Source organism: Rhinocladiella mackenziei (genome assembly GCF_000835555.1).
Source record: "Rhinocladiella mackenziei CBS 650.93 unplaced genomic scaffold supercont1.2, whole genome shotgun sequence".
NCBI lineage: Eukaryota > Fungi > Ascomycota > Eurotiomycetes > Chaetothyriales > Herpotrichiellaceae > Rhinocladiella > Rhinocladiella mackenziei.
In genome coordinates this window covers 3,659,401-3,686,686 of record NW_013550603.1, presented here as the reverse complement: position 1 = coordinate 3,686,686, position 27,286 = coordinate 3,659,401, and the positions used below count along the sequence as shown (strand labels likewise).

Sequence of the window (27,286 nt, the reverse complement as noted above, 5' to 3'; positions counted from 1 at the left end):
TATCTGCATCGAGTATCAGTTGTATGGTGTTCGTAGCGTCGGCTTTTTCATGCCGGAATGCGCCATGACCTGCTTTTATATTCCCTTTTGAAAACCTTTTGTCCATTCTCTCAAGGAGCCTTCCATGCCTTGACGCCGTCGCTGAAACCATTCACAGAGCCGCCCTGGCCTGTACCACCGTAAACGGACGATGTCGCATACCCATGATTCAATATTTCATCCTCCCCAATGTCGGCTTCCAATCCAACGGATGCGTCTCAGGCGTCGCCTCAGGGTCCGGTCGCCAGATCTTGATCGTCTTATCTGCCTCTCCCATAATCAAGCGCAGCCCCGTCTGATCGAATGTACTGCTCATGATGCCTGCCTCAGCATCCAAAGAGCCGGGCTGTGCCACCGATTCCGTCGTCTGAAACCGATACCCCGTCTTCCAGTCCCAGAACGAAATACTCCCATTATCACCGCCACTGAAAAGGACGTTGTCCTCATTAACCGCTAGCGTGTTGATGATCGCATTGTGGCCGTCGAAATTCTGCATGAAAGCACCTTCGGGACACTTCCACTGCTTGATGGATCCCGCAGATCCAGAGGCGAAGGTGAATTCTTTCGGGTGGATTGCCAGGGCTCTCACACCCTTTTTGTGATGCGTTAAGACCCCCACGGTTTTGCCGGCCGCGAGATCCCAGAGGCGCACTGTGCTGTCGAGACTAGACGAGATGACTTGCGGATCGGCCTCCTGACACTTGACGTCGGTGACGGTGCCCTTGTGGCCGCTGAGAACATGGATATTAGATCGCGTTCGCATGTCCCATACACGCGCAACACCGTCTCGACCGCCGGTAACAAGCACATCGAGAGTCGGGTGTAATGAAAGCGCGTAGACGCCAGATAAATGGCCATGATAATGGCGGATGACTTTGTTCGTTTCCAAGTCCCAGCACTTCACCATCTTGTCTTCTCCGCATGAGAACAAGTAAGGATGGCGCGGCGATACAGCTAGGCCCCGAACCGTAGATATGTGGCCGGTGAGTGTGAGTCGAAGTTGTCCCGAGGCTAGATCCCAGATCTTGATCGTCCGATCTCCTGCGCCTGATGCGAACCATTGATTCCCAGGCTCGACGGCCAAAGCGCGCACCCAGCCGAGATGTCCAGATATGACTCTCATCAATTTCCAGGGCGCATGCCACTCCGGTCGATGTTGTTGCATGTTTGGTCTGCGAATCAGACTATTCCCTGTCCCACCATTTGTTTGGCTTGACGACCCCGGTTGTTTTCCTTCGCTCTTGACCAAGGCCATTTGATTCCCGTCGGCGCCAAATTGTTGTTGAACTTTAGGTCTCTTTGGTCCTCGCGCTGCAGCAGCTTTTGCCTGTTTCTCGGCGAGGGCTTTGGGTAGGTCGCGGACACTTTCATATTCGACTTTTCGTTTGTATGAGATGGAAATGGGGAGGCTGTTGGGATCTGTTGTTATCTCGCCAAAATCATCGCTAAAGAGCGATCTCGTACGCTCCGTGAGAGCGTGAGCTGCCGCTGTCATTTTCGTCGCTTTACAGGTTAGGAAAAGAGCGATGCACGAAAGCGTGCGTGCAAAGATGGAATTTAAGACGCGTGAAAAGGCAGCAAACTTGCCAAGGAATCCGCGTTGTTACGAGTGGGTGACGAGAACGTGGGGAAGCTCCTTGCGCTATGTACTTTGCCTGGGTATATAAAAGCCTTTTCGACTTGTCATTTTTATCTTGCAATGTTCTTCACGCATGCTCAATTCGCATCCTCTGGCTAGACGGTTTTGTGTGACTCGGGTGGATCCCCACTTGTCGCTGTCTCCACCGCTATTGAACATCCGAAAAATCATGACTACCTCAGATTTGACAATGATGCATGGAGCAGGGTCGGTTCCCTTGTCAGCGAAAACCCGGATCCTGGCAAATGCGTCGAGGCATGCAGGCGTCGACTTGACCACACGGACCGTGGATCTCTTAAACAAGTAATTTCCAGCTACGGGCGGCATGCCTCGAGAGTAATGTACGTACACCGTGATGTCACTCCGTCCGATTCCATGAAAAATGCGGTGGCTCCTACGGTGTAGAGATACGAATGACTAGGGAAGAATCTAATTCATGATACTGGCAGGATTATCGCTGTGACAACCGGATATCATGGTGATAATCAATGCTGGAATCTCCGCTGTAAACCGCTCAGGGACCTCTGCAAAAACGAGCGCTACCCGTTCCCATGAGCTCGCGGAGGAAGTCTGGGACAAGGTACATGGCAATAAATGTTAAGAGCGTCTGGCTCGGCATGAAACACGCAGCAGGTCAAATGCTCAAGCAAGATGCTCACCCTTTAGGTGAAAGAGGGCGGGTCATCAATCACTGTAGCATTATGGGTTTGGTGGCATCGACCGGCATTGGTCCTTATCGTGCTTCGAAAGGAACCGTGTTACAGATGACGAAAGTCGCGGCGCTGGAATACGCCACAGATAAGATCCATCGGAACTGTATCAATCTAGAATATGTGGTGACCAGCCTGAACCACCTTCTTTTGGCCGGGAATACGTATTAATAATTCATTTTCAGAATCCATCTTTCGCTCTGAATACCGTGAAAGATGTTGTACTTGGCGGACATAGCTACTGACTGGTGAACATTGCCTTGAGTATTTGGTTTGCCCAGGACCGGTATCGGTTCAGGTTCCTGTCGATTGTGCACCTGGGCTTACCCTAGATAGGACACTTCCTCTGTTGGACTTGAACAATGAGGAACAGGAAAAAGAGCGGCCCGTTCGCCTGAGGGTGGCCAAGTAGCATACAGCTCCGAAATCTCTTCTCAGCAACACTTCTTCAAGACTGATGCTTCGAGATCAAGTCAAGGATCGGTCGCCTAGAAGGAATTGAGAGCATATTTATTATGGATTCGCAAGCCAGAAACACGGTGTGAAGATGTTCTAACTCAGCCCGCAGAAGAAGTAGAGCAAGATTCACTAAACGCACTCGATCATATCCATGAACACATCTTACCGACCGGCCTTGATCAACTCAAATGCTTCCTCCGCCAGCTCGAACTTGAACCGATTCGTGATCAGTCTCTTAATGTCAATCTTGCAACCGGTAGTCAGGTCGATAGCAGCTAGATAGCGTCCAGGCTTATATCTGATCGAGCCTTTGACCATCAAACCTTTGATGGACACGACCATGATAAGAAAAGCTGCAGTCTCCTTGCCCAACTTTGCTTGAACGAACGTGTCACATCACATTCGAGGGCAACATCAGCACCGTTCCTCAAACCAAGTTCCTTATTCTTCTCCGCCACTGCCCTTCTCGGTATTTACCAATGGGTCCGCACCTGCTTCAGGCCGCGGGACCATTGTAGGTCGCATCAACGCTGTACGATTTGAGCTGGTTCAAACATATTAATGATACCTGTAGAGAAAATTGTTAGCACAATTGCCATTCGAGGTCAGAAGAGGCCAATTGCCCTCATCGCTGCCACATACTCCGGTTTGAGAGGCGTGAACGAGCACGTCGTGACCGTCCATGAGCTTTAGCGTCGGTCGGTATTATGACAACCCATAAGAGCTGCCCTTGCACCTCATGGCAAGGCTTGTATTGAAAGAGGGCCTTACCGAGGGACAACTTCCCAGAGAAAACTCCTGCCCATTGTTCAGAAAATGGTCCAGAAATCCACCTTCAAGATCTAGAAGACTGTCAAAGTTTCCTGATTCGATAGTGAAAAGGCCTCGTACCTTCACCCATCGAAGGGGGATCCGGGAGCTTGTCGAAACTTTTGACGAATACTTGTTGACCCTTCCGGTTATACACGATAAATGTGTTCCTGACTCCAGCCGGCACAGACAGCTGCTGCATAGGCCGGCATGAACGAGGTTGAGTGGCTGAGGTGTAAAGATGGGATGGAATCCCCCAGAATCCCCAGGAGTTCCTCAACCGTTCATCTTCACAAGGTCTCCACGAAAAAGCTCGCATCTCTCGCATGGTTTCAAAGAAATCCTCCCACAATCTCTTTGGCAAAGCCGCAGCCTCCGGTGGGCAATCCTGTTGACGTGTGAACTCGCTTTCGTCTTGTTTTGTAAGTTGTGTGTCGACGGAGCTGCTTCATTTCGACGTATGAGCTTCGAGGAAACATTCGCTGAGAGGATCGCAACAGGTTATGACCAGGACGCAATGAGTGGCCTGGTCACCATGAAGACTTCTTGAACATTCTCGGATATCCCCCGGCCATCATCGAGGGTATCATGTTTCGGTATCTACGGCTTGGGATGCTTCTCTGGGCGAAGTACGATTTACGGTAATTTTGCCGAGTACATACCGTGCTAAGGTCGGGCTTTGCCAGCGACGGATCCTGACGCGGGGAAAGAATTTCAAAGTGTTTTGGCCGCGACAGGTCCGTCTCGGCCTGTGTACTAGGATCTTGCCCCTCGACATGGAAGAAACGGAAAATACATACGCGATTCATGAAGCGGCGAGGGAGGGAAAGAGTAAGGAATCTTTGCTCAGACACTTTCATATCTTATACTAAAACAAGTTCCAGCCAAAGTAATCGAATCCCTCCTGAACGTGAGCGCTCCTCGACTTGCCATATACTTCCACTCTCTCTAACATGTCCAGGCCAATCCCAAACTCGCCACAAGAACGGATCAAGACGACCGCCTCGCCATCCACTGGGCCTGCGCCTTCAACCACCTGGACATCGTCAAACTACTCACGTCGACCCGCTCCTTCGATCCAGACGCACAGGACAGTTCAGGCTGGACCCCTCTCATGATCGCCTCCAGCCTGAAGGATAACGGTGGTGAAGCAGTAATTGAACTATTACTATCGAAGGAGGCAGACGCGAAAATTTCCACCAACACCGGTGCCACGGCGCTGCATTTTGCCGTGTCAAAAGGGAACCTCGAAGTGTGCAAGACGTTGTTGAAACACGGGGCCTCAGCCCGGGCGAAGGATAAACGAGGACAACTGCCTATTCATCGCGCTGCGGCTGTCGGGAGTGTGCCAATAGTTAAATTATTGATCGAGAATAAAAGTCCTGTCAACGCTACGGATATGGATGGGATGACGGCCTTGCACCACGCAATCAGCGAAGGGAATGGAGATGTGGCTGTTGAATTATTGAAAGCTGGTGCGGAGACGGACAAAAAGGACAACGACGGAAGACTTGCGATGGAAGGTGCGCCGGACAGTAAAGTTCGATCGTACATTATGAAAGCAGCTGAAAGAGAAGGCATTGATTTTGAGTGAGTTTGAGGGAACATTATTATTGATTCCTGCCTACAAACGACGCAACCGAAAGACCTCCAACCTTTCCAAGATGTCGGGATTATTTCATGGTATCTGCCAATTGTCGATACATCTGCTTCACGTCCACGATATCCGCCTTGAGCTCTTCTACTTGCTCACTCTTCTCACCAAGAAGCTCAAGAGTGGTTTGGTGCCGCTGAGACAGACTTTCATGGTCTTTCTCGAGCGCATTAAGGCGAGCCTCGATCCTGCGCTTTTCCTCCACCTCACGCATCAAACTCACAACCTCTTGTCTTGCTTCGTCGCGTTGGCTGGTGATACGAAGAAGCTCATCTTTCGAAGCGGCTTTCTCACTCTCCAGCCTCCGGACATTGGCAGACATCCGTTCAACCAATTGAACCGAAGGACCAGCGCCAACAGTCGACGTGGATATGAGGTCGTTGACGCCACGATGAGAGTGATGGCTTGCAGACCCAGGGGGGGGCGGAACATTGGCAAAATACTCATCTGCATCCATTGACGTCACAACAGAAGGTGTTTCCGCGATGGAACCGTTTGCCAGGCCTCTGAATGAGGCGGTTGATTGTTGACGAGGAGGCGTATTCGAGTCGAAAGTGGGCATCATAGAAGATTTTCGGCTGCTCGCCCTTTCGTATTGAACGGGGCTCATCAAATGGTGGAGATCGAAACCTATATTAGAATTCTTGCGAATTGACGTTCCAGGGGACTCGGTTCGTTGAATGTGCAAGGTTGCCGTCCATTTGGCCTTTTCTTCGTCAATCTTGCGCTGCAATTCTCGCTCTGCCTTCGTTTTCTGATCCTCCAAGTCTTTCAACGCATTGGCGAGGTCCGTTTCAAGCTGAGTGGCTTTTCGATTGAGTCGGTGCATTTCTTCATTCGCATCGGCCAGAGATTTGTCCGTTTCTGCATATTTGCTCTGTATGCTGTCCAACTCTCTCTCCTTCGCTTTCAGTTTGACGCTGGTATCTCGCAACTTCTTCCGAAGATCTGTTTCTCTCGCCACAACTTCGTCACGCTCATTTTCAAGATTCGTAATTCTGCCGAGCAGAGTACTTTCAATTCCTTGCCAATTTTGGCTTGCGGTGGCATACTGACTCTGCAAAGTCTCAATCTGTCGAAGGAGTTTGGCTTGTAAATGACCATGATCGGCAGAAGAAGCCTCTTCAGCTCGAACGCGAAAGGATTCAAGCTTGCTTTCAAGGACAGCCTGCTCACCCAAAATTTCACTTTCCATGGCGCGTGATTGCTCTCTTTCTCTCTCCAAAGAGGCTTGCAGGTCCTTGATCTCTCTCCTCAACTTCTCCTCCAATATTTCCTTCTCGACTTTGGCGCTTGTCAAGTCATCCTGTAACTCAGCAGCTCTTTTCCGCTCCTTTTCTATTTGATCCGATTGCGCTTTGATCTCCGCTGCTTCGGCTCTTGAGTTAGCCCTCGATAATTGTGACTTCATATCCGCCAAGGTTGCGTTTAACGCATCTCGCTCCTTTCTCACCGCTTCAAAGTCACTGGCGCCTGTCACAGTAGACGCAAGATTCTGCTCTACCCGTTTAGTTGCTGCTTCGGCCTTCCTGGCCCGATCTTCCATAGCCTTCAAGGAGCGTTCAGCCTTCTCAGCCCGAAGTTTGGTTGCTTCTTGTTCTTTATTGATGGCTATTGCTTGAGCTCGCATCTTCTTGATGGTAGTCAGGTGAGTCATTTCGCTTTTCGATAATTTTTGGCCTTCCTCCATAAGAAGGGCGATTTTTTCATCCTTCTCAAAGATCTTCTTCTCCAGGCTCCCTGGAATTGCGGAAGCTGCGGCTTGTTTTGCTGATTCTACAGCTTCCTCGCTTAGATATTGGAGTTTTGCTTGGAGCGCATCAATGCGTTCGATATACGTATTGATTTCTTCTTGCATCTTGATGGTTGATTCTGCACCGGATCTTGAAGCCGTGTCTTCGCTACTTCTTGATACACCGTCAGACGGCCGACTCGAAAATATCTGGCTATCCACCAAGGCATCCGTAGAGGCTCGTGCAGATTCGACATGTCGTGGCGCAGTGGAAGCTAATGTTGATCTTTGCATTTCTTCATCGGCAGTACCACCCATCATCCCTCGCACAGGTCCGTCATTCCCGGCGGGCTTGCGATTATCCACGAGTGTCTCGTCATCCACCTCATTTGATTTTCGAGGCAAAGGAACGTCAGAATCCTCGTCCACATTGTCAATATCAATGGTCGAGCCAGACACATCATCTTTGGAGGCGGGTGTGGGCTGGTCTGGAACTGGGCTTTCTGTACGACTGACAGTCTTCTTCGCCATCGCCCGCGCGAGACGTTCCTGAAGTCGATCATTGGAGGCAGAAGCATTGCTATTACTTCGCGAGAGATCGGCCGAGACTACAAACAAGTTAATCATGAACAGACTGAATGGGTGGCCGGAACGAACTTCGCTTGGAAGGAGCAGAGTCTCTGGAAGATTGCACAGGTGTACTACTTCTTTTAGAAGGCTCATAATCATCGGCAAGTATATTGTCTAATCTTGACTCGACAGAAGCAACAGCCTGCTGTAGAAAATTCCATCTCGAATTATGTTTGGAAGTCATTTTATGAAAGTGGGCATTAGAACTCTTTCAAGGTCAAGCCTGAAAGCCTTCCGAGACCGCGAGGGGCGTCTATCACGGAGACTCGATAACTGATTGAGGCAATGAAGGTGTCCAAACGAAAGGCATTACGGCCAAAGAAAGCAAATCTATGAAATGGTGATCTGTTCAATGTTGACGCGTTCTTCTGCTGGACAAGTTCGTCCGAGCTGCGGGTCCGTGTGCGGCATGTGGCCCTCCGTGGCAGCTTCCTCGCTTCCTCCTTCCAGCTCGATAACATTAAAACAATGACATCGTCTTCCTACGTTACATTCCAAATTTTTGCATGTTTGAAATCTATGGAGTCAACTGAGTGACTTCTCAACTCTCTTCAGCTTCTGTACTCGTCCATTCGAGTTCTACTGCGGTCGTGGTCAAGATGTCACTAAGTCCGCCTGCCTACCTCAGTTCACTGCAGAATAACATTAGAGCACGTCCAGTAGGTGCAACTGTATTGTTACTGCCAGAAATCGCTGACGATTCTACCGATTCCTTGGGACGGTGCTGTGCGGGCAGGAAATCTTACTGATGACCAGCTCAAGAAGATTAGATCTGTGGACAAGGTCAGAAAAGAGCAGAGGAAGCAGACAATCGAAAAGGATGTCCAGAGCTACAGTACGCTGCTAGTGGGTGGTTCCGACGGTGGCAGCGTGCTAGAGAAAGCTTCGAAACGAAACGATATCATTCAGTATATCTTGGTTTTGGCGACGGACCTGATCAGTGGTGGGGATAACTGAAGCTCGTTGGAAAGAAATGCCCGCTTTTGACTGACTTTTAACCAGATGCGCCAGCTCTTGCGACCGCGATTCTCGAACATGCCGAGCCGTACAAGATCTTTCTGTCCTTCTTGAACCAACCCAGCCACCCAGAGGAGCCCATCCTGCTCTTCTCCGCTACATTCTTGGTCGACCTCATTGCTATCTCTCTAACGACGTCACCAAAACCCGCGCCGCGAGATGACGAAGCACTCCCGCAGTTATATTCATACCTAGCCAAGTTGGTTAAGAACCAAGACAGCGGTTTGCAGGACATTGGAGTACAGCACATGTCGCGGTTACTTCGAACGAAGCGGTCGAAAGAGCTATTCTGGAAACAGAAAATGGACACGGTCGATCCACTATTTGATATTTTGAGAAAAGCGGTGGGAACTGCCAAAGACAACGATTCTTCTCTGTGGAGTGGAGCTACAAGTATCAGAAGCAATGACACCAGATTTGGAGGAGGCGTTGCTCTACAATTGATGTACCATGTCCTACTTGTGATATGGCAACTCAGTTTTGAGGGCGAGATGGTTGGCGACGGTCTCGAAAAGTGATTGCTTCCCCGTGAATTGTCAAAGTCCGGGCTAATGTTTACCCAGGGACGAGGAAATCGTGCCGCTGTACGTGCAGCTACTTCGAATGTCGCCCAAGGAAAAGACCACCCGTTTGCTCTTAGCAACATTAAACAACTTACTCTCGTCGAACAAAGAGACCTTGATTGCAGCTGCTACCACGGCAAGGCTTCCGGCCCTTCTAGGTAATCTTAACGGGCGGCATCTGACCGACCCTGATTTGCTGGAAGATTTGGATGCTCTCAAAACGATGCTTGAAGAGTATACCAAGAATCAGACCACTTTCGATGAGTATGCTGATGAAGTCAATTCTGGACATCTACGTTGGTCTCCCCCCCATCGCAACCCCACATTCTGGAGAGAGAATGCATGCAAGATTCTTGAAGACAAGAAGGGCGAACTTCCCAAAAAATTGGCCGAGATCATGGCCAAAGGGTGGGAGTCGGATAAAAAGGTCCTGGCGATCGGATGTAATGATGTGGGCAATCTGGTCAAAGAGGTACCGGAGCAACGATCAGCACTCGAAAAGCTCGGCCTCAAAGCACGGCTCCTGGAATTGATGGGAGATTCAGACGAGAGCGTGAGATGGGAAAGTCTTAAAGCTGTTGGGGAATGGATGCGATACACATTTGAGAAGTGATTGGTCAAGATGTAGTATGAGAATGGAAGAGCAAAGGACGTTGAACGGTATTTCTCGTTCAGGAGGCACGAGTTCTGGAGTCGAGTAGATTACTTTCAGTCTTCTTATCAGTCGATCATGCTAGAGGGTAGTGATAAGATTGAAATAGTCACAGGTTCCTTTGGCCTCAATGAGTACTACGGGGTCTGGACATTGTTCATGTAACCCTACCTCATCCCGCTTCTCTGGCTAAAGTAGGACCTCACCATTCCCAGATGGTGGTTGGTATATGGAGAAACGAGATCAGATTTGTGGCTCACAGGAGGATGTGGAGAGGCATGCAGCTCTGGTTTCTCTTTAATCAAGGAGGTTCGAGGAGGCTTTGCTGAGGAAGGGAAAGAAAGTCTCAGTGCTGGTTGGTACCTTCATGGGCCTGTTGATGAATTGCAGGGGATCGCCTTGAAAAAGGCAACTTCCCCTGCCAAGGGCAGAGGCCCCTCAGATCCTAGCATGTAAGCTCTCCCACTGGTTGTTGGTCACGACTAGACCCGTTCATGTGTGTTCTCCATATGCCTGTCGATTACTTGAATAGGATCGACAAAGTCGCCCAAACATCTTTCATGCTGGACCGACAAACCCTGATCTAAACCCGAACAGGCCTCTGGAGCATGGACGGGATCAAAGCCATTCCGAGACAAGATCAACGCCAAAAATTGGAATCAGGGATCGTCTTGTGCGTTGAAAAGCGGGGAATCCACGAAGGAAAAAGATCGACCAAGACCGAATTGCTCGTGATCAGACGCAATCGTTGGCAAGGCGAATTGGCATCGTGCCCAAGAAAGACTAAAAACACGAAATTGAACTCGGACCACTTGCATTCAAGTTCCCCGGGTGCCAATTCATACTTTCAGGTTAGACTATTCTGAGACAAGCTCGGGCAAAATCAAAATTCCCCTGGCCCAAAAAAAAAAAAAAAAGATGTGGAATGTTGCTCCAAGATGTGGTGCGTACAAGTGTCCCTTGCAGTAATGCATGCAAATCGCTGAGCTGAGCAGCGCAAAGGAATTCCTATAATTTCGCTAGAATTACGTTCTCATCAGCGAGAAATTCCCATGTAGATTCCCTGTCTCCTTTTCAGCCTCTCCCAGTGCACAGAGTCAGTAGCCGCCCGATGGGTTGGTAGGGTTTAATCTGCTGCTGACCCAATGAGCTTGATACAAGCCCTGATCAACCTAACCTCATCTGATCTTTGCGACAACTTAGCGACCTTTCTCCTCCTCTCCGTCCAACTCCCAAATTCACTATCATTGCAACCAGCAACACTCTTCCCCTCCACAGTCCTAGACTATTCGCATGTGGCTGATCTGCGTCCCAAAGACCAGTCGAAGCATGTCGCCGTTCTAGACCGCGGGCGTCTAGGCGTCAAATCCGCTCGATCTGTCCGCTCCGAATTGCCGTTCGCAGCCCACGATCATCTCCCCCCCAATGACCATGAGCGACAAGACATCACCTTCGGGGAGCTTCGCTTCTGCTCCTCCTCCACCTCCGAAGGAGTATCCTCCTCTTCAACGCCTTCCTTCCCTTTCAAACACTTTGAAGCCTTTCTCGTCTGTCTCTCCTGTCCGACGAAAGCCTCTCCCTTCGAACGCCGCTCCTGTCCTCAACTCTCCCGAAAGACAGGCACGTCAACAGTCTATTACAGATTCCTCACCGAATCAGAGTCAATCGAAGGGAGTTCCACAGTCTCAGGACGTTGTGGACCAGACGTAAGTTGAACGTCCTGTTGCGCTCTCAAGTTTTCAACTGATCGCGACAGGGTACCGGACACCTCCTCACCAACCCATATCCGGAGAAATACAGGCGAGAACAATTTGACGACGACGAACGGGTCGTTACCCCGAATATCCGCCGACAACTATACAGGTTCTCCAAAAAGCAGCCACAAGACGAAGCGGTCAAATGGTGTCTCGGTAGAAAGCGTGATTTTCGAGGAGGACATGGGTCTCAAGCCTGGGTCGAGGCCACCGCCTCTACGGACCGACTCGAGTTCATCGACGAAGTCATTGACGGTCGTGGATGTGAAGAAACCTCAGACCCCAGGGAGCAAGTTCACCTCATTCTTCACGCGCAAACCCACCGCCTCTCCGGGGACCGAATCTTCCGTCACCGATATTTCTGACCGAAAATCTCCTTTGCCTTCACCATATGCTGGTTCGCCGCATGGCTCCACGCACTCATCCTCGGGATTCCCTTTCGGCACGTCTGCTCCTCGCGCACCACAATCTCAACCATCCCAAGACTCGATTGATTTCGATGGCGGCTCCTACATCCAGACATTATCCAATAGTGATGAAAGGGGCAAATATCTTCAACTCGAAGCTGAACTCCGTGAAATCAGCACCGAGCTAGCGAATTCTATCAAACGCGAGATGGACCTAGAGGACCTAGTCGAACGACTGCAGACGGAAGGATCCAATGCCAACAAAGAGATCGATCGTACCAGCGACTATTTCTCCGATTCAGGGACGAGTTCCATCCGTCCTTCCACCAGTGAAGGGAACCCTAAAGAGGAAATCCAAAGGATTAAGCGAGAGTCTGAACAGCTCCGAGCACAGCTGAAGGCGGAGATGTCTCAGAAATGGCAAAACGAAAGATCCAGTCGACAAGCCTTGGAGTCCCACATTCAAATTCTAGAACAAAAGCTCTCCCAATCTCGCCGAGATCACAATCAATCTGCCGATATTTCTGCCAGGGCTAGGGAGCTTGAGGTGGCTTTAGAAGATGCCAAAAGGAGATTGACCGAAGAGAGACAGATAAAAGAGAATTTCGAGGATCTGCTGACGGCCCTTCGGGTCGACCTAGAGCAGCATCGGAACGAACGTGACAATCTACGGGATGAAGTCGTGCCACAACTTCGGTCACAAATCGAGGGTCTCGAATCAAGTCTATCCGAATCTCAGAAGTCACCGTATGACTTCACACGAATGCAACAGGAAATTCAAAGCCTAAGGGATGAAAATGCTGCCCTTCAAAGTGCCAGGGCAATGAACATGCAATTCCATGCCATTGCTGAAGAAGGCGAGATGGTCGAGTCACCTAGGAGTTCTCTCATTCAACCTCGAAGTGGTGGCTTGCAGAGATCCAACACCATCCACATGAACCGGTCGAATTCTAGAGCAACACCAAATCGATCCAATTCCTTATCGAGATCCAACTCAATGGCCAACCGTGCAAGTCCCGAAAATCAACAATCGCTCGCCGATCAATTGAAAGACGTGATAGAACAACGAAACGCATTGCACATAACAGTGAAATATTTGCTGAGAAGACAAGAGGCTCAACGTCGACAATTTGAGAAGCGGCTGAAAATCGCCGAGGCTGAACGTGATCGAGCAAATTCTATACATGGCCCGAAGAATCGAGGATATGAACGCGAAGTCCGAACGCTACGCTCGGAAATCAACTTGTTACGAAAAAGGGCAGATGACGCCCTCGAACAAAAATGGCAATGCGAGAAAGGCCTGTCTGGGTTGAAGATGGATCTTGACCGTAGCAAGCAAGAAACAGCGAGCTTGCAGCTGCTCTTGCAAGCTCGTGACGAGACCGCCCCAGAAGTTTTGTCGTCGACACTTGAGCAAGCATTGCGCCAACTCCAGCAACAACGAGATCAGGCTCGGCATCAGGAATCGCTGGGATCGTTGGAGCATGAACAAGAGCTGGCCACCGAGTTGGAGATGTCTGCGCAGCGATCTGAAGCATTGGCTGCACAAGTCAGAAAGCAAATACAAACGAATTCGGACTTGAGAAATCGACTCAGGTCTGCCGTCGAAATAGGCGAGAGCAATCAACAAGCTTCAGCAGAACAAATTAATGAACTGCAGACAAAGCTTCGCAAGCTGGAAGACGTTATCACTGTCGCGCAGATGCAATCAGAAACCGCGGTCATGAAACATGAGGAGGAAGTTCGGGTTCTCAGAGCCAGTCACAATATTCAACTGATGCGGACCAGATCTGGCCGAAAGACTCCGGCTCTTTTGACGCCTACGCCTCGATCTCCATTGTCGCCCATGTTTGTGAACTCCAAGAAGAGCCCGAAACTTGATCAGACCACCTCTGGCCCAGGCATGGCTCTCCAACAAGCGCTCAAGACCGAGTACTTGGAGAACAAGGTCGCAGATTTAGAGAAGGCTCTAGCAGAAGCTGAGAAAGAGATGGGAGAAGTTGTTGGGCGCATGAATACTGCTCAAATGGGTGTGGCTGAACTTGAGTCCGAGAGGTAAGACAATCCATCCGCCGAGAATTCCTGCCAGTCTAATACATTCATAGAGATGAAGCACTTCGCCAAACCCGAAGGCTTGAGGCCGCCATTATTGCTGAACGCGAGAAGGTACAGGCGCTTCTCGATTACGACTATCCTTCCGACTACTAGTTGAAAGGACAGCTTCTGTTCACCCGCGCTCCTGTCTTTTTTTTTTTTTTTTTTTTTTTTTCCCCATCTTCAGTGTCATATTATTGCATCACGCGTATATTTAGCGAGGCGGATTGAGTTTCACGATTAATCGCTATATTTTTTGGGACGAATAGGGATTTCGTTGACCTCTCCGTCGTGTTCAACTTTGTCATGGCATTTTTGAAGTCACTGATGGAAAGACTCAGAGGCACTTGTGTCAACACCAGGGAGAGTACATGGATAAGCTCGCAAGGATTGTATAGCACTTTTACTAATTACATTTGAAAAGGCGGGATGAGGATGGAAGGAGGGGGATTGCATTAAGTTTGGGAATGGGATCCTACCATCCATAGAGGCGGTGGGAATGCGATCAAAGGGGGGGGAAACCGTGGCATGAACATAAGGTGCAGGACAAGACTCGGGCCTTCGAAGCTGAATGGTCTCTATGGGGTGGATGTAAATATACGGCAGACAATTTGCATGTCGATAATACCTGTACTTATCACCTATTATGACCTCGGTGCTGAGACGAGGCTGGGTTCCTCCTTTTCACATACCTGATGCATGTGACGGGACCTTATCTGGCGGATCACCAAGCTGCACTTCCCCGCGGTTTCAATTCCAACTGGTGATCGCGATACCTTTACTTCCACACCACGACTCTCTACGATATAGGTCTCTCTGTACCTCGGCGGCGTGATGTAATATGCAAGATCAAGAAAATTCCAATCGTACCTGAGACGCGATATATCAACAAACAAGGCGACGAACACATCCCCATCTGCCAACCTCCCCTCTCCCCGGCTCTACAACATCCTGTTGCTTTGGCTGGAACTAAAGTGCGGTGACACAAGGAAAGAGAAGGATATCAAGTGCACACTGCCTGGACACTTAAGGGAAAATATCCCTAGGGACCATTCATTTCTTCAGAATCCACGCATCTTTAATTCATCTTTTCATCAACCCATCCCCAACCCGCTTCACCACACAAACCAAATCCTCAACTCCCATTCCGCGAAATCAGTCCGCCCAGGCAAACTCTCCACGAAAATGCCAGCAAGAACCACTCCTCCCACATTGCCACCGCTCATCTGGCACCTCGCCGACCTGTATAACACATATATCTTCCCTCGCCTACCAGAAGCACTACAGTCGCTCTCCGAAACGCTTGCGCCGTTCCTCACTTCCGTCATCTCTGCCTCTTCGAACGGCGACATTGTCTCCCTGGCCGCATTCCTTCTCACGGTGTACCTCACACTGCGTATTGCTGACTACGTACGTCGCAGCGTGGTGGCGTGGGTAATATTCATGGCGAAGATCGCGCTGGTGATGGCGGTGATCGAGGCGGTGTTTTACGTCAATAGATACGGGTTGACTAAGGCGCTTGACGATGCGGAGTGGGTGGTAAGCACTCTTTGGGGGTTGGTGGAAGATCGAATCGTGAATGGTGGAGGGGGTGGGACGGATAATAGGACGGGGTGGTATGGGAATAGTGGTGGCAGAGGAGGAGAGAATTCTTGGAATGTTTACGGCGGCGGGAGACAGCCGGTGCCTGTGGGACGAGGAGGGAGTGGGAGGAAGAGAGCTGGAGGGTGGACTTGAAATTGCACAGCAAACATTCGGATTCATTCATGATGACAATGAGACGACGGCCGAGCCACCAACGAGATGGATCGGATGAATAAAATGGAAAAGCAAGCTGGAAATCCTCTTCGAGAATGCAGTGCTTTCGGGGTATCTAAATCATTTGGGCCCTCGGACAAAGCGACAACCGCCAACGCCGACGCTGAAAGGGAAAGTCTTGGAACGAGGAATGAAATTGGACCATTTGGCTTTCTTCCTCAGCCATCTTCCCAGGCCGGTTCCTCCATTTCGGCTTCTCTTGGATCTTTCGGCTCTTGTGCTTCGTGGAATTGAATGGCATCATCGATGTAACTCAGGATATCACCGACACTGTCCTCGTCATTTACGTCCAACTGCAGGAACGACACCATACTAAAATCATCGATTAATCTAGCCACGGCACGATTGAGTTGCTTGAATGATTCTCCCGTCATAACCTGATCGATTTCTTGTGGATTGCGAATATCAACTTCATGTTGCCGAATCACGCCTCGGCCGGTATCGTCGGCGTCGAGTAAATTGGCGTCTGGATCGACGAAACGCTTGAGTTCTTTCTTGGGGACCTGATCTTTGACCAAGTCCATTTTGGAAAGGATGTTGATGTGGGGCAATTCCATCATGATCATGGCGCTCATGGCCGAGAGGGTGCCGGCGAAGAATTTGGCCTTGTCAACGATGAAGGTGGCTTCGAGCAAGTATGCCGCGCACAGATTGATGTTCAATTGGCCCATTCTCGACAGATATTTGACTAGCTCGGGGAGTAAGGGAATATGTGTGTACAGTTCTATTTGGCCTGGGAGATCGAATAGAATGAGATATTCTTCAGAGAGAGGGTCGATGGCCGAGGCGAGGAAGTCGAGGTTTTGGAGTAGGAATTCAAAGCAGAAGATTAACCCTCCGTTGGGTCCTAATGACATTTCTTCCATCACGTCTTCGAGAGAAATGAGGTCGCGGATGTCGAGGTCCGGTTCGTACGCAAAGTCGTTGGCAGCCGGGTCGAGATTGACGTAGAAGCAGGATCGACGGCTGTGTTGAAGGTGTTGAATCATGGCCGTGCAGAAAGTTGTCTTGCCAGCTCCCGCGGGGCCCATGACCAGACATCCAAACTTGGACATTGTTGCGGTGTCGATGCAAGTAGTCCTAGTGTGCCTTTTTCGATCAAGACTGAATCAGTACCGGCATGTCACGGCATTCATTTGTCTGTATGCTGCCACCTCCTCGTGAAAGAATGTCTGCCAGATCTCTTGTGCAGGAGGCTTCCTGATTGCTAAGGCTCGTCTTATTGTGTGGAAAACGTTGCGATGTAGATTGTCTGTTCGCTTTTGTCAAGATCGACGCCGTTGTACCTCTGACGGGCATGTCAAAAATTTCCACGCGACATCAAGGATTGCTTTGCAACATACGTAGGTACCCAGAAAAAGCGCCAACGCGGATACTTTCCGAGTGACCGATTTGTTATTGGAGGGAACCTGGAAAAAAGTCACGTTGTCCCGCTCACCGCATTGACTTTCTACAAGATGCCGGCATGGGGCCACCTGAGCCCACCATTTGTTGGTTCTGTTTTCATTCTCCATCTAGTTGCCGATGGGGTGCCGATAACGACATCGACGGGGGCTCAACAGCTTCCTCTGCCTTTCTCCTCACCATCCCCCGAAATTTTTTCATCCATCTCTTCTCTTGAATCTTTCCCTCCACTCCCCCTTGAGGCCCTTGCTTCACATCTTAAACGATCCCTCTTCACCAGATCAGAGCTCCGATAGAGTGACCAAGCTCGGCGTGGTGGGCTTTTTTCCATTTTCATTCTTCCTCTTGTCCCTTCCTATTGTACATACCCCTTCCTCCGCATTCCTGTGGTAGAGTCGAGCCAGTCCTCTCTGTCGTCTCCCACTATCTCCAGGATCTTCTCTACACTCACCACGTCGACCAAGATGTCAGTCGCCATGAACGGAGTCACCAAACCTGATACCTTTCTCTTCACCTCGGAATCTGTCGGTGAAGGCCATCCCGACAAGATTGCGTGAGTCTGGGTCTCTTCGAACAAAGCAGCATCTTCACACTGACAATCCCCAGTGATCAAGTGTCCGACGCCATCCTCGATGCCTGTCTCAAAGAAGATCCCCTATCCAAAGTCGCCTGTGAGACTGCCACCAAAACTGGTATGCGCTCATTCTCCGAAACCAGAACTCCTCATCTGACTCCAGTCTAGGCATGATCATGGTTTTCGGCGAGATCACCACCAAAGCCCATCTTGACTACCAGAAGATCGTGCGAAACACGATCAAAGACATTGGATATGACCACTCTGACAAGGGTTTCGATTACAAGACTTGCAACGTTCTCGTTGCCATTGAACAACAATCTCCAGATATCGCTCAGGGTCTACACTATGACGAGGCATTGGAAAAGCTCGGTGCTGGTGACCAGGGTATCATGTTTGGCTATGCCACCGATGAAACTCCTGAACTGTTGCCTCTGACCATTCTGCTTGCTCACAAACTGAATGCTGCCATGAAGGAGGCTCGTCAATCCGGTGAACTGCCCTGGTTACGACCCGACACCAAGACTCAAGTCACTGTCGAATATGCACACGATGGAGGTGCTGTCAAGCCTTTGAGAGTCGACACCGTCGTCGTTTCAGCTCAACACTCAGAAGATATCACCACCGAACAACTGCGAAAGGAGATCAAGGAGAAAATCATCAAGAAGGTCATTCCAGCCAAGTATTTGAATGACAGAACCATCTATCACATTCAACCCTCTGGTCTCTTCATCATTGGTGGCCCTCAAGGCGATGCTGGTCTTACTGGTCGTAAGATCATTGTCGACACCTACGGTGGCTGGGGTGCTCATGGTGGCGGTGCTTTCTCCGGCAAGGATTACAGCAAAGTCGACCGTTCCGCCGCATACCTCGCTCGATGGATCGCCAAATCTCTCGTCCATGCTGGTCTCGCTCGTCGATGCCTTGTTCAATTGTCCTACGCTATTGGCGTTGCAGAACCATTGTCTCTGTTTGTCGAAACCTATGGAACCAGCGAGAAGACCAGCGCCGAACTCGTTGACATTATCAATAAGAACTTTGACCTTCGACCTGGTGTCATTGTCAAGGAACTCAACCTCACTAACCCTATCTACTACCGTACTGCCAAGAACGGACATTTCACCGACCAGAGCTTCCCTTGGGAACAACCCAAGGCTCTCACTTTCTAGACTTCTTGTTTCCTCCCCCTCCCCTTCCCCTTTTCCTTTTCTCACGATAATACGAAACAATCACGACTGGAGTTTTTGTTTTGGGCCAGCCATTCGATGATGAGAGCTGAAATTAGAGAAAGCACCCATATTTGGGAAGAGAAGCAAGATTTGATTCCCTGGTTTCAACAGACTCAGGTCCCAATTCTGTATCTTTTCTTTGGATTTTGCCTTCTTTATTTTCCCACCTGGACGGATGAGCAGGTGTGGAATGTGGATGTGGAGTCTTTTTAAACTCTTTTTCAACAAAATGCGTCGACCGTGTCTTCATTTATGCATATGATCATGGAAAAGAAAGAAGAGTTTCACCAAAATTTTATTGGGGCGCGGGTCAAGTCGTGACGATATTCAACATGTTATGATACCCCCCTGCGTGCAAGAATTGTTTATTTGCGTCTGGTTTTCTAAACGAATGAAAGGGCATTGGGATTGGCGTTCAACTCGCTATGCTAGGTGAGATGTGATGAGAACAGACTCGGAGAGAGCGAGAGGAGAGCAAGCGTGCTTGAGGATGAAAGTGAGTCCGACTAGACGCCCTAGGCTGATTCTCAAGGAGCAAACAAGAATGGAAGATGGCTTTGAGAGAGGTCAGTTCAAACACCGAGTCGACAGCAGAAATAGCCCTCCGAGAAGAATCAAGGTCAAGTTGAAGTGTCATCTGCGATTTTCTCCCTCCCCCATCGCATTCAATTCAATTCGTTGCGAGACATGATATCTACGAGCTCCTTTTACCCTTGTTCTTCATCCCGTCAATGGATTGTGTTTCTTCCCTTACCTAACCAAACCCCCAACCCCAAAGACGGAAAGGAGACCACACCGATACGGCAGAAACTAGAACAATTATATGCTGAATGAAATTGATGAGTCGACGTACTCTACGTTTCCGTGATATCTCCTTTTCCCATACTTGAATGACTTACATACATTCCTGCGCTTCCCTTCTTGCTGTTGCTGCTGCTGTTGCTCCTGTCTCGGCTCCCTCTTTTCTATCTATCTCGCTTTATGGTAGAAAGCAGTAATCAGAGAATGATTGATTGCTATGATGTCCAATTTCATTAATGGGCCGAAAAGGAGAGATCTCACAAAACAATGGAATGGCTCCTCATCCTCATCTTTAGCCAGAAGCCCATTCCCAAAGATTTCGCTCGATCAGTCAATCAGTCGCAATCGCTGGTTCATACATACTGACAAAAAAAAGCTGACCAGAAACAAAAGAAACGCTTGACGTAGAACCATGAACCCCCAATTCCAAAGGACAGGCTTAAAAACAATTCAACGAACTGCCCTTTCGTTTCTTGATCTTCCCATCTTTCCCAACAGTCAATAACCTCATCCTTTCCTCCAATTGTGCGCGTGCAGCCTCCGCTTCTCGTCTCTTCTTCACTTCCTCCTCCACAGCCTGTACACTCAACCTCTCGGATCTTCTCTCCTTCTTCAACCCAGCCAATTCTTCTTCCATGGCCCAGGCCTTCTTCTTCCAGCTCTCGGCATCGACGCGTAGCTTGTTCGATTGAGTTTCGAGATCTACGAGCGCCTCTTCCAGAGTTGCTGTCAACTGCTTCTCGGCGTGCAGGTGTTTCTCGATCGTACGGAGACGGTTTTCTTGTTCCTCGATCAAAGCAGATTGACGTCGAACGTTTTGAGAATTGGAAGAAACAACTGTGCCGGAAACAGGGGTGATTGGGAGAGCGACTTCCTTTGAAGTATGGCGAGACTGAGGGGGAGAAGGGTTAGTTGCATTTGTCGATGCAACTTGTAGTCCTGGAAGAGTCGGCAGAGGTGGGAGGGGAATTGCTGGAGGTGGCGAGGGTAGCGAAGCGATAGATGCTGACTTTCGTAAATTCGAGGTCATTGAGTTGGATCGTGGTGGTCCTCCTTCAACCGGTGGAGATTGAGGACGATGTTGAGATTTCATGGTGTTGCTGCGAGAACCATTCTCCGATCCAACTTCATTAATAGATCTTTGTTGATCCAAATCTCTTTCCAGAGTAGCGATTCGCTGCTGTGCTTCAATCAAGGCTTGATTGCCTTGAGCTTGAATGACAGAGACTCGGTTGTGATGTTGATCGAAGCTATTCTGTAATTGTTGCTCCAATTCTTCAATAATCACCAACTTCTTTGCTTTCTCGGACTCGACCGCTTCAACCGCTGCCTCAGCCTTCTTGAGCAAATTGTCTTTCTCACGAATTGTTTCTTCATGATTTCCAACTTCATTGGCAAGGCTTCTAATGGTTTCTTGGTAATTACCGATCTTGGCATTGGCACTGGCAAGCTCTTCTTCCAGTTCCAACAAACTTTGTCGGCCATCGAGTTGACGTTCAAGTTCAGCATTGACACCATTCAGTCGATGGTTGGCCTCCGCGATATGGCGCTTCTCATCCACTAGATCTTGAATATGGCTTGCAAGCATATCTGCCGTTGTTGGATGACCGAGTGCTGTCTCAGCACTCGAAACAAGTTTCTGCACGGTCGACAGTGCATGTTCAAGATCTGTCTTGTATGTAGCCACGAGTTTCTCATGTTTTGTAGTCATTTCAGCAATTTGGTCATCGTACCCGGCCAAATTGCCGCCGTGGGCAAGCTTCATCTCTTCAATCTCACTTGCATGAGCATCATGAAGTGCCTTCATACTTTCTTTGTGAGATTCCGCAGCTATTTCTGCTTCTTCGACCTTCCTCTCCAGCTGCACGAGCTCGGCTCTCAAAGAAGCAATCTCTTGCTGTTGAGATTTGATCACGTCCGAATGAGCATCGAAATCTTTGCTGAGTGAGGCATGGAGTTGACGAAGTTCGGAAGTCTTCGCGGCATGTTCATCATTCAAGCTTCGTTGTTCTTCCACCTCCTTCTTAAGATTGCTAATTAGCTCTTGATAATTATCACGCTCAGTTTGCATGGCATTGGCAGTAGCTGCGCGTTCGAGCGAAGCATCTCCTTCACCAGCTGCCTGTTGAGCCTTCAAAGTCTCCACACTCGCCAATGCTACCTCGAGCTCAGATTTCGTCCGAATATATCGCTTCTCAGACTCATCAATCGCTTTTTGAGCTGTTTGATGCTTGGATTTCAGTTCCGATAATTGCTCATTCAAGGCGTTGATCTTCTCCTCATGCTCGGATGTTGGGGGAATAGATTGTTGTGCGCCGGCCTTCTCCAGCTTCAGTGTCTGGATTTCATCTTGCAGCTCTTGTTCACGACGAGCATATCCTTCATGAAGTGATTTTAATTCAGTCTCTTTCTGAATAATCTGATCTCGAAGTTGAGACACCATGTTCAAGTCAACAGGAGACCCAGCTTTGATACTTGTTCTTTCTCTCGTCAAGCCAGAAATGATTGTCGACTTGATTTCCATTTCCTTCTTTGCATTCTTGACCTCGGCTTCAAGAGCATGGATACGTTCCAAACGAGTCTGAAGTTCATTGTTAGCTGCAATAAGATGAACTTCAGCCCCCTCCATCCGGTCTGGTCTCGATTCAAACTCTTCGGCCAGCAGGGTCCTGAGAGACGTTATAGAACGCTGACCTCGGTCAACACCTGATCCAGTCTGTGAAGTCATGCGTCGAAGCATGCCCGGAGTACCAGGGGAGGCAGGTCTGGCTCGTTGGACTTGAGACTTTAACCGCTCAACGGTATTCAAGGCCTCCTTGTGATCTGCTTGCAATTGTACGTATTGCTCCGTCACCTCATGCATATTTCGTTCATGTTCAGCAAGAAGGTTTTGCAATCGTTCAACTTCTTGGGAGGCAACCTCTGCAGACTGGGTCTTTTTAGAAACCGGCGTAATGTCGGTATCTGTCGAAGTAGAAGATTCCCCAGCCAAGGACAATTCCGAGGAGAGTGATCGCGATGAAGGTAAGTGTTGTCCATCCTCTGCTCCTTGCATTTCCGCCTCCTCTAAAAAACTAGGACTTTGAGGAGTCTCGGTGGTTCCGTTCTCTGGTGGAGATGTCGTGGCCTGGGGCTGTTCATCAATGGAATCCTGCATTTCAGCAAGAGTACGAAGAGCCTCTTGATATTTGGCTGACAGCAGATCCAACTCGTTGACAGTGGATTCATGCTCCAGTCGGAGATCGAACAATTCTTGGCTGACCGCTTCGAACTTCTCTGTGATGAATTTTGACTGAGCAGGGCTAGGAAGATTCTCGTCTTCTCCTCCTCCTTGGGGGGCTTGGAGCGACTTCTGCTGAGACACAGCAGTTTCTAATTTTTCAAGACCAGCCTCGTCACTTTCTTCCGTTGGCTGCTGGGCAGATTCCTCAACGTGCTCATCGAGTTCGTCTTCTTGTTGGGGAGGCAATTCAGTTTGTTCCGCAGTCTTTCGGTCCTTCTCATGTTCTTCCTCGACAACTTTGGTGGCTTCCGAGGATGGTTCGGTGGGAACCTTTGACTTTCCATCCTTATCTTGGATATGGTCAAGTTCATAGAGTAGATTGTCGAGTTTGCCGAGACTTCTTTGACGCTCAACAAGGTGTTCGAGTCTTTCGATTTCACGTTGCATGATCTCCATATCTTGGTCTGCTTCGGCCAGACGTTCTTCGAGAGTGCAAATGTAATCTTCCGCATTTGTTTCACTTTCTCTGATCCGCGCAATTTCCTTGCGCAGATCTGAGATAATGGCGTCATTCTTTTCACCTCCAGAATTCTGGTCATCGAGTCTCGCCTCGAGGTCATGTAGATATTGTTCCGTATTCGATTCTCGATCCATCAATTTCTGGACGCGAGCATTCAACTGCTGATTCATTGTCTCGATGTAGGCGCATTTGGTCTCCCGTTCGAGAAGATTGCTTTCCGTGGTGGCGAGCGATGATCGAGTATTCGAAAGATTCGTCTCCAGGCTTTGAATTGTTTTCTCGTACTCCATGACCACTTGCTCAATCATTTCCTGGTTGGCTTGAGATCGTTTCAGTCGATCCACGGCACTTTCTCCAGCAGCCGAATTCAGTTGATCACCTGTGTCGGCACTCTTGGTCAGTTCTGACACGAGTTTCGCATGTCTCTGGCTGAGGGCATTGTAGCTCTCTTGAATGTCCAATAATTGATGATGCAATTCATTTTCTCGTTCATTCGGCCTGTCCGATCTCTCCGACATCATACCAGGTCGACGATCGGAGGATTCAGCACTGCGAATTTGTTGTCTGAGGAAAGCAATCTCGGTACGTAAGCGTTCGATTACTGCTTGTTTATCACCTCCATCATCAACATGTTGGATCTTGGGCTTGCTCTGAATATTTCGGGCCCTCTGAGCGTATTGTACCGTATTGAGGGTCTCGCTGAGGTGGAACTCGGCGGGTGTGACACAAGCAATCATATAAGTGATCGCGTTCCCACCAAGAGAATCTTGAAGCATTCGAGTTAATTTGGAATCTCTATACGACACATATGTCCCGGGTGTTCGCGACGACAGCTGAGAAATGACTTTGCCGAGACTGGCCAATCCTGCGTTGATGGATATACCCTCCCTCGCACGATCACCGGTGGCGCCGGTATTCTTCAGTCTTTCACTGCCTGCCAAATCGACAAAGTGGAGTTTGCTTTCCACCGTCATGGGAGATTCGCCTCCGGACATGTGATCAATGGCCAGTGAAGATCGTTTGTCTTTTGACGAATTGAATCCTTGGGCTCTCGTTTGGCGGAGGTTGACGGTGAAGACGGCGTGGGATCGTGATGATCGAGCGTTAATGGCTGTCGCGTCAGTCTGTCGGATTGTTGATCCGTGGTTCAGAACGCGCATTAGTTCTTCAATAGAGGAAATGCGAACCGAATTAAGACCTTCGACGAATATTCGACCGCGAGGATCTTCTCGAATTTGGACATTGGCTCTCTCGGTGAAGGGTGCATCTTCTGGAAGCAATAGATCTCTTGGCTGCTCGTTATAAATTTCAACATATGTCACCGACATCTCCCATCCCTTGTCGATAAAGGATCGGGAGTTCTGCATGACTTGGTTCAGGCTTGTAACGGAATATCTGGTGGGTGATTTCAAGCCCGAGCTGTGTCTGCTGTGTGCAGAACTCCCGTTGAGGTTTTCGAACAAATGCTGCGCTGCTCTGGGAATGACACCTGACAACAGTTGAGAATATTTCCAGATTTGTGAATGGGCCAAAGCTTTACCTTTCAAAGAAGGATCGAACTGTTCTGTTGGGCCGGAGGTGCCCATCGTGTAACTCTTACCGGCTCCAGATTGACCGTACGCAAGTATTGAGACATTGTACCCTTGTAGAAAAGAATCTACACTGTCTTGCAAGTATTCCCATACACCCTTCTGTGTTGTTTCTTCACCAAAGACGCGATCAAAAATGAAGATCTTTCGCCCCTGGGGTGAGTCGACGGCAAGGCTCGTGTTTGTGTTTACCTGGACCATCGAACGCTGGAATCTCTGTGGAATGAGTTCAAATCCGGGATCAGCAGGGCCCAAAGGGGGTCGAACTCGAACAACTGCGCCATCGTTAGTCAAGACGGCCATACAACCATCACTCCTGCGATCATGAACACACCAACTCGGACCGACGTCTTTGCATCTTCATCTGAAGCTCGGCTTCCAACATGATTGCTACTCTGGCTCATGCGACTCTGGCTTCGTGGAGGGGGGCGACTGATCATGCTCTGCGGGCGTTGTTTCTGCATAGGATCCGGTGAGGGGGCCGAGTACATGCTCTGCGCACGTACCTGGCGAGCACCATCGGGTGAGCCTGGAGGGGAAGAAATCATGGTGGACTAAATGGATCTTCCCTTTTGTGTGGTATGATGTTGTGTGTGGTTGCACGACCACCTCTCTCCCTTCACAGGGGGCCGACCCGACAGATGTCAGAGGGCACAGCACCTCAAAGTCTGATTTTGACGTCGACCAGTTGCTCTGAGCATGGACGCTGCGCGTATTGGATTCGAGGAGGTCTGATTGCCGGCGGAGACGCGAAAGATATCGTGAAACACTGGCAGCCGGGATTTGACAGTTACTCAGTTGGTACACTCGACGGGCTCGACAGGTGGTGGGGGGGAGGGGAGGAGAAGGCAACGGGTTCGATAGATATTGTCCTGCGTATTGTATTTTCGACCAGAAGTGACCAGGAAAACGTGACAGTGATGGGAGGACCTCGGACAGGGGAGAGGCTGGCAATACGATTTTTCAGGTCTCACCGATTAAGGAGAAGCCTGGGAAGCTACCACCGCTCGAGGAGAGAATATGTGGATTAGAGATGTGGTGAGTCGCAATTCAGGCTAGGGAAGAAGGCCCGAAGGTGATGGCGATGATAGTGGTAGTGGTGGTGTTTTGTGGTGAAAAGTGAGCAAAATCCTTCGCGTTGGACAAGTCGGATGTCTCGCTCTCGCACTGTCGACTGGCTCTCACTTCTCGCGTATAGTCTGTCAAGTCAGGAGTTGCCGGTTCATGCGCGGCCCTTCGCGTTGTGGATTCTATTTGCAGTTAGAGACGCAGATGGAGCCGGGTGAGCCTGGTCTACGAGATCTTCATTAATTGGTAGGATTAATCTCCGTCCCTCGCGGAAGCCAAATAGTGGGCAATTTAGATTGGTACAACTTCCGTGGGGGGGATACCCATGGAGCAAAACTTTGGGTGTGTGGATAGTAGAGTTTACTGGTCGTCAGTCTGCCCACTCTCCGTGTGCTCCTGAAGCCCATGGTACCTGACCTTACGTAGAAAAGATAAAGTCTATTGCCTGGTGAGCCTCTAGGGGAATTACCTTGCAAGCCTGCGGCTTCGCTGGTCTCTCTGCTTGCAGTTGGTTCATGCTGGCTCAGCTTCCTGGTTCGTGTTCCTGGTTCTCCCTCAATCTAAATTTCCTCTCTATTCCCTTTACGCATTGTTGTGGTCAGTGGTATTATTGCTTCGAGCCTGCCACTAACCAGGATCCGTGTTTCAAGATGCCCTCCCCTTTCCCCAAGTCAGGGGTTCGACTGCTGCAGGGGATCTGTTAAACGAGCTATCATCCTCGCCAACTACTGCCAAAGTTTTTCGCATAGTCTGAAGGCTGGAGGCTGCTGTACCCTCGAGGCTGGTGGCTGCGTCCCGCATTCCACTGTTCTCTATCTTTGACTTCTGGGCAGACTATCATTTCGGTGACATGGATCACAAATTCGGTCAAAGTTGCTGACCCATCGTTTGAAATCGCCT

General features: G+C 49.5%; 11 protein-coding genes across 11 annotated transcripts; 6 read left to right on the top strand and 5 right to left on the bottom strand.

Annotated features, from left to right (window-relative positions):
• Positions 1–208: 208 nt before the first annotated feature.
• On the bottom strand, positions 209–1,534 carry Z518_03096 (pre-mRNA-splicing factor prp46; the record flags this gene model as incomplete). Its single annotated transcript, XM_013420122.1, has 1 exon — positions 209–1,534. One exon carries the CDS (start codon positions 1,532–1,534, stop codon positions 209–211), a length of 1,326 nt encoding a protein of 441 aa, XP_013275576.1.
• Positions 1,535–2,262: 728 nt separating this feature from the next.
• On the top strand, positions 2,263–2,559 carry Z518_03095 (uncharacterized protein; the record flags this gene model as incomplete). The annotated part of the gene is made up of 1 exon (XM_013420121.1): positions 2,263–2,559. One exon carries the CDS (start codon positions 2,263–2,265, stop codon positions 2,557–2,559), a length of 297 nt encoding a protein of 98 aa, XP_013275575.1.
• Positions 2,560–3,009: 450 nt separating this feature from the next.
• On the bottom strand, positions 3,010–3,189 carry Z518_03094 (uncharacterized protein; the record flags this gene model as incomplete). The annotated part of the gene is made up of 1 exon (XM_013420120.1): positions 3,010–3,189. One exon carries the CDS (start codon positions 3,187–3,189, stop codon positions 3,010–3,012), a length of 180 nt encoding a protein of 59 aa, XP_013275574.1.
• Positions 3,190–4,433: 1,244 nt separating this feature from the next.
• On the top strand, positions 4,434–5,251 carry Z518_03093 (uncharacterized protein; the record flags this gene model as incomplete). Its single annotated transcript, XM_013420119.1, has 3 exons — positions 4,434–4,488; positions 4,542–4,567; positions 4,619–5,251. 3 exons carry the CDS (start codon positions 4,434–4,436, stop codon positions 5,249–5,251), a joined length of 714 nt encoding a protein of 237 aa, XP_013275573.1.
• A 79-nt stretch (positions 5,252–5,330) lies between these two features.
• On the bottom strand, positions 5,331–7,857 carry Z518_03092 (uncharacterized protein; the record flags this gene model as incomplete). The annotated part of the gene is made up of 2 exons (XM_013420118.1): positions 5,331–7,651; positions 7,701–7,857. 2 exons carry the CDS (start codon positions 7,855–7,857, stop codon positions 5,331–5,333), a joined length of 2,478 nt encoding a protein of 825 aa, XP_013275572.1.
• Positions 7,858–8,272: 415 nt separating this feature from the next.
• On the top strand, positions 8,273–9,866 carry Z518_03091 (uncharacterized protein; the record flags this gene model as incomplete). The annotated part of the gene is made up of 4 exons (XM_013420117.1): positions 8,273–8,332; positions 8,361–8,616; positions 8,676–9,204; positions 9,254–9,866. The coding sequence occupies 4 exons, from the start codon at positions 8,273–8,275 to the stop codon at positions 9,864–9,866; spliced, it is 1,458 nt and encodes a 485-aa protein (XP_013275571.1).
• Positions 9,867–11,336: 1,470 nt separating this feature from the next.
• On the top strand, positions 11,337–14,274 carry Z518_03090 (uncharacterized protein; the record flags this gene model as incomplete). The annotated part of the gene is made up of 3 exons (XM_013420116.1): positions 11,337–11,611; positions 11,662–14,121; positions 14,172–14,274. The coding sequence occupies 3 exons, from the start codon at positions 11,337–11,339 to the stop codon at positions 14,272–14,274; spliced, it is 2,838 nt and encodes a 945-aa protein (XP_013275570.1).
• A 1,071-nt stretch (positions 14,275–15,345) lies between these two features.
• Positions 15,346–15,897, top strand: Z518_03089 (uncharacterized protein; the record flags this gene model as incomplete). Its single annotated transcript, XM_013420115.1, has 1 exon — positions 15,346–15,897. One exon carries the CDS (start codon positions 15,346–15,348, stop codon positions 15,895–15,897), a length of 552 nt encoding a protein of 183 aa, XP_013275569.1.
• Positions 15,898–16,136: 239 nt separating this feature from the next.
• On the bottom strand, positions 16,137–17,033 carry Z518_03088 (uncharacterized protein; the record flags this gene model as incomplete). The annotated part of the gene is made up of 1 exon (XM_013420114.1): positions 16,137–17,033. One exon carries the CDS (start codon positions 17,031–17,033, stop codon positions 16,137–16,139), a length of 897 nt encoding a protein of 298 aa, XP_013275568.1.
• Positions 17,034–17,846: 813 nt separating this feature from the next.
• Z518_03087 (S-adenosylmethionine synthase) lies at positions 17,847–19,125 on the top strand (the record flags this gene model as incomplete). The annotated part of the gene is made up of 3 exons (XM_013420113.1): positions 17,847–17,935; positions 17,989–18,074; positions 18,125–19,125. 3 exons carry the CDS (start codon positions 17,847–17,849, stop codon positions 19,123–19,125), a joined length of 1,176 nt encoding a protein of 391 aa, XP_013275567.1.
• A 1,300-nt stretch (positions 19,126–20,425) lies between these two features.
• Z518_03086 (uncharacterized protein) lies at positions 20,426–25,866 on the bottom strand (the record flags this gene model as incomplete). Its single annotated transcript, XM_013420112.1, has 2 exons — positions 20,426–25,593; positions 25,653–25,866. The coding sequence occupies 2 exons, from the start codon at positions 25,864–25,866 to the stop codon at positions 20,426–20,428; spliced, it is 5,382 nt and encodes a 1,793-aa protein (XP_013275566.1).
• Between the last annotated feature and the right edge of the window lie 1,420 nt (positions 25,867–27,286).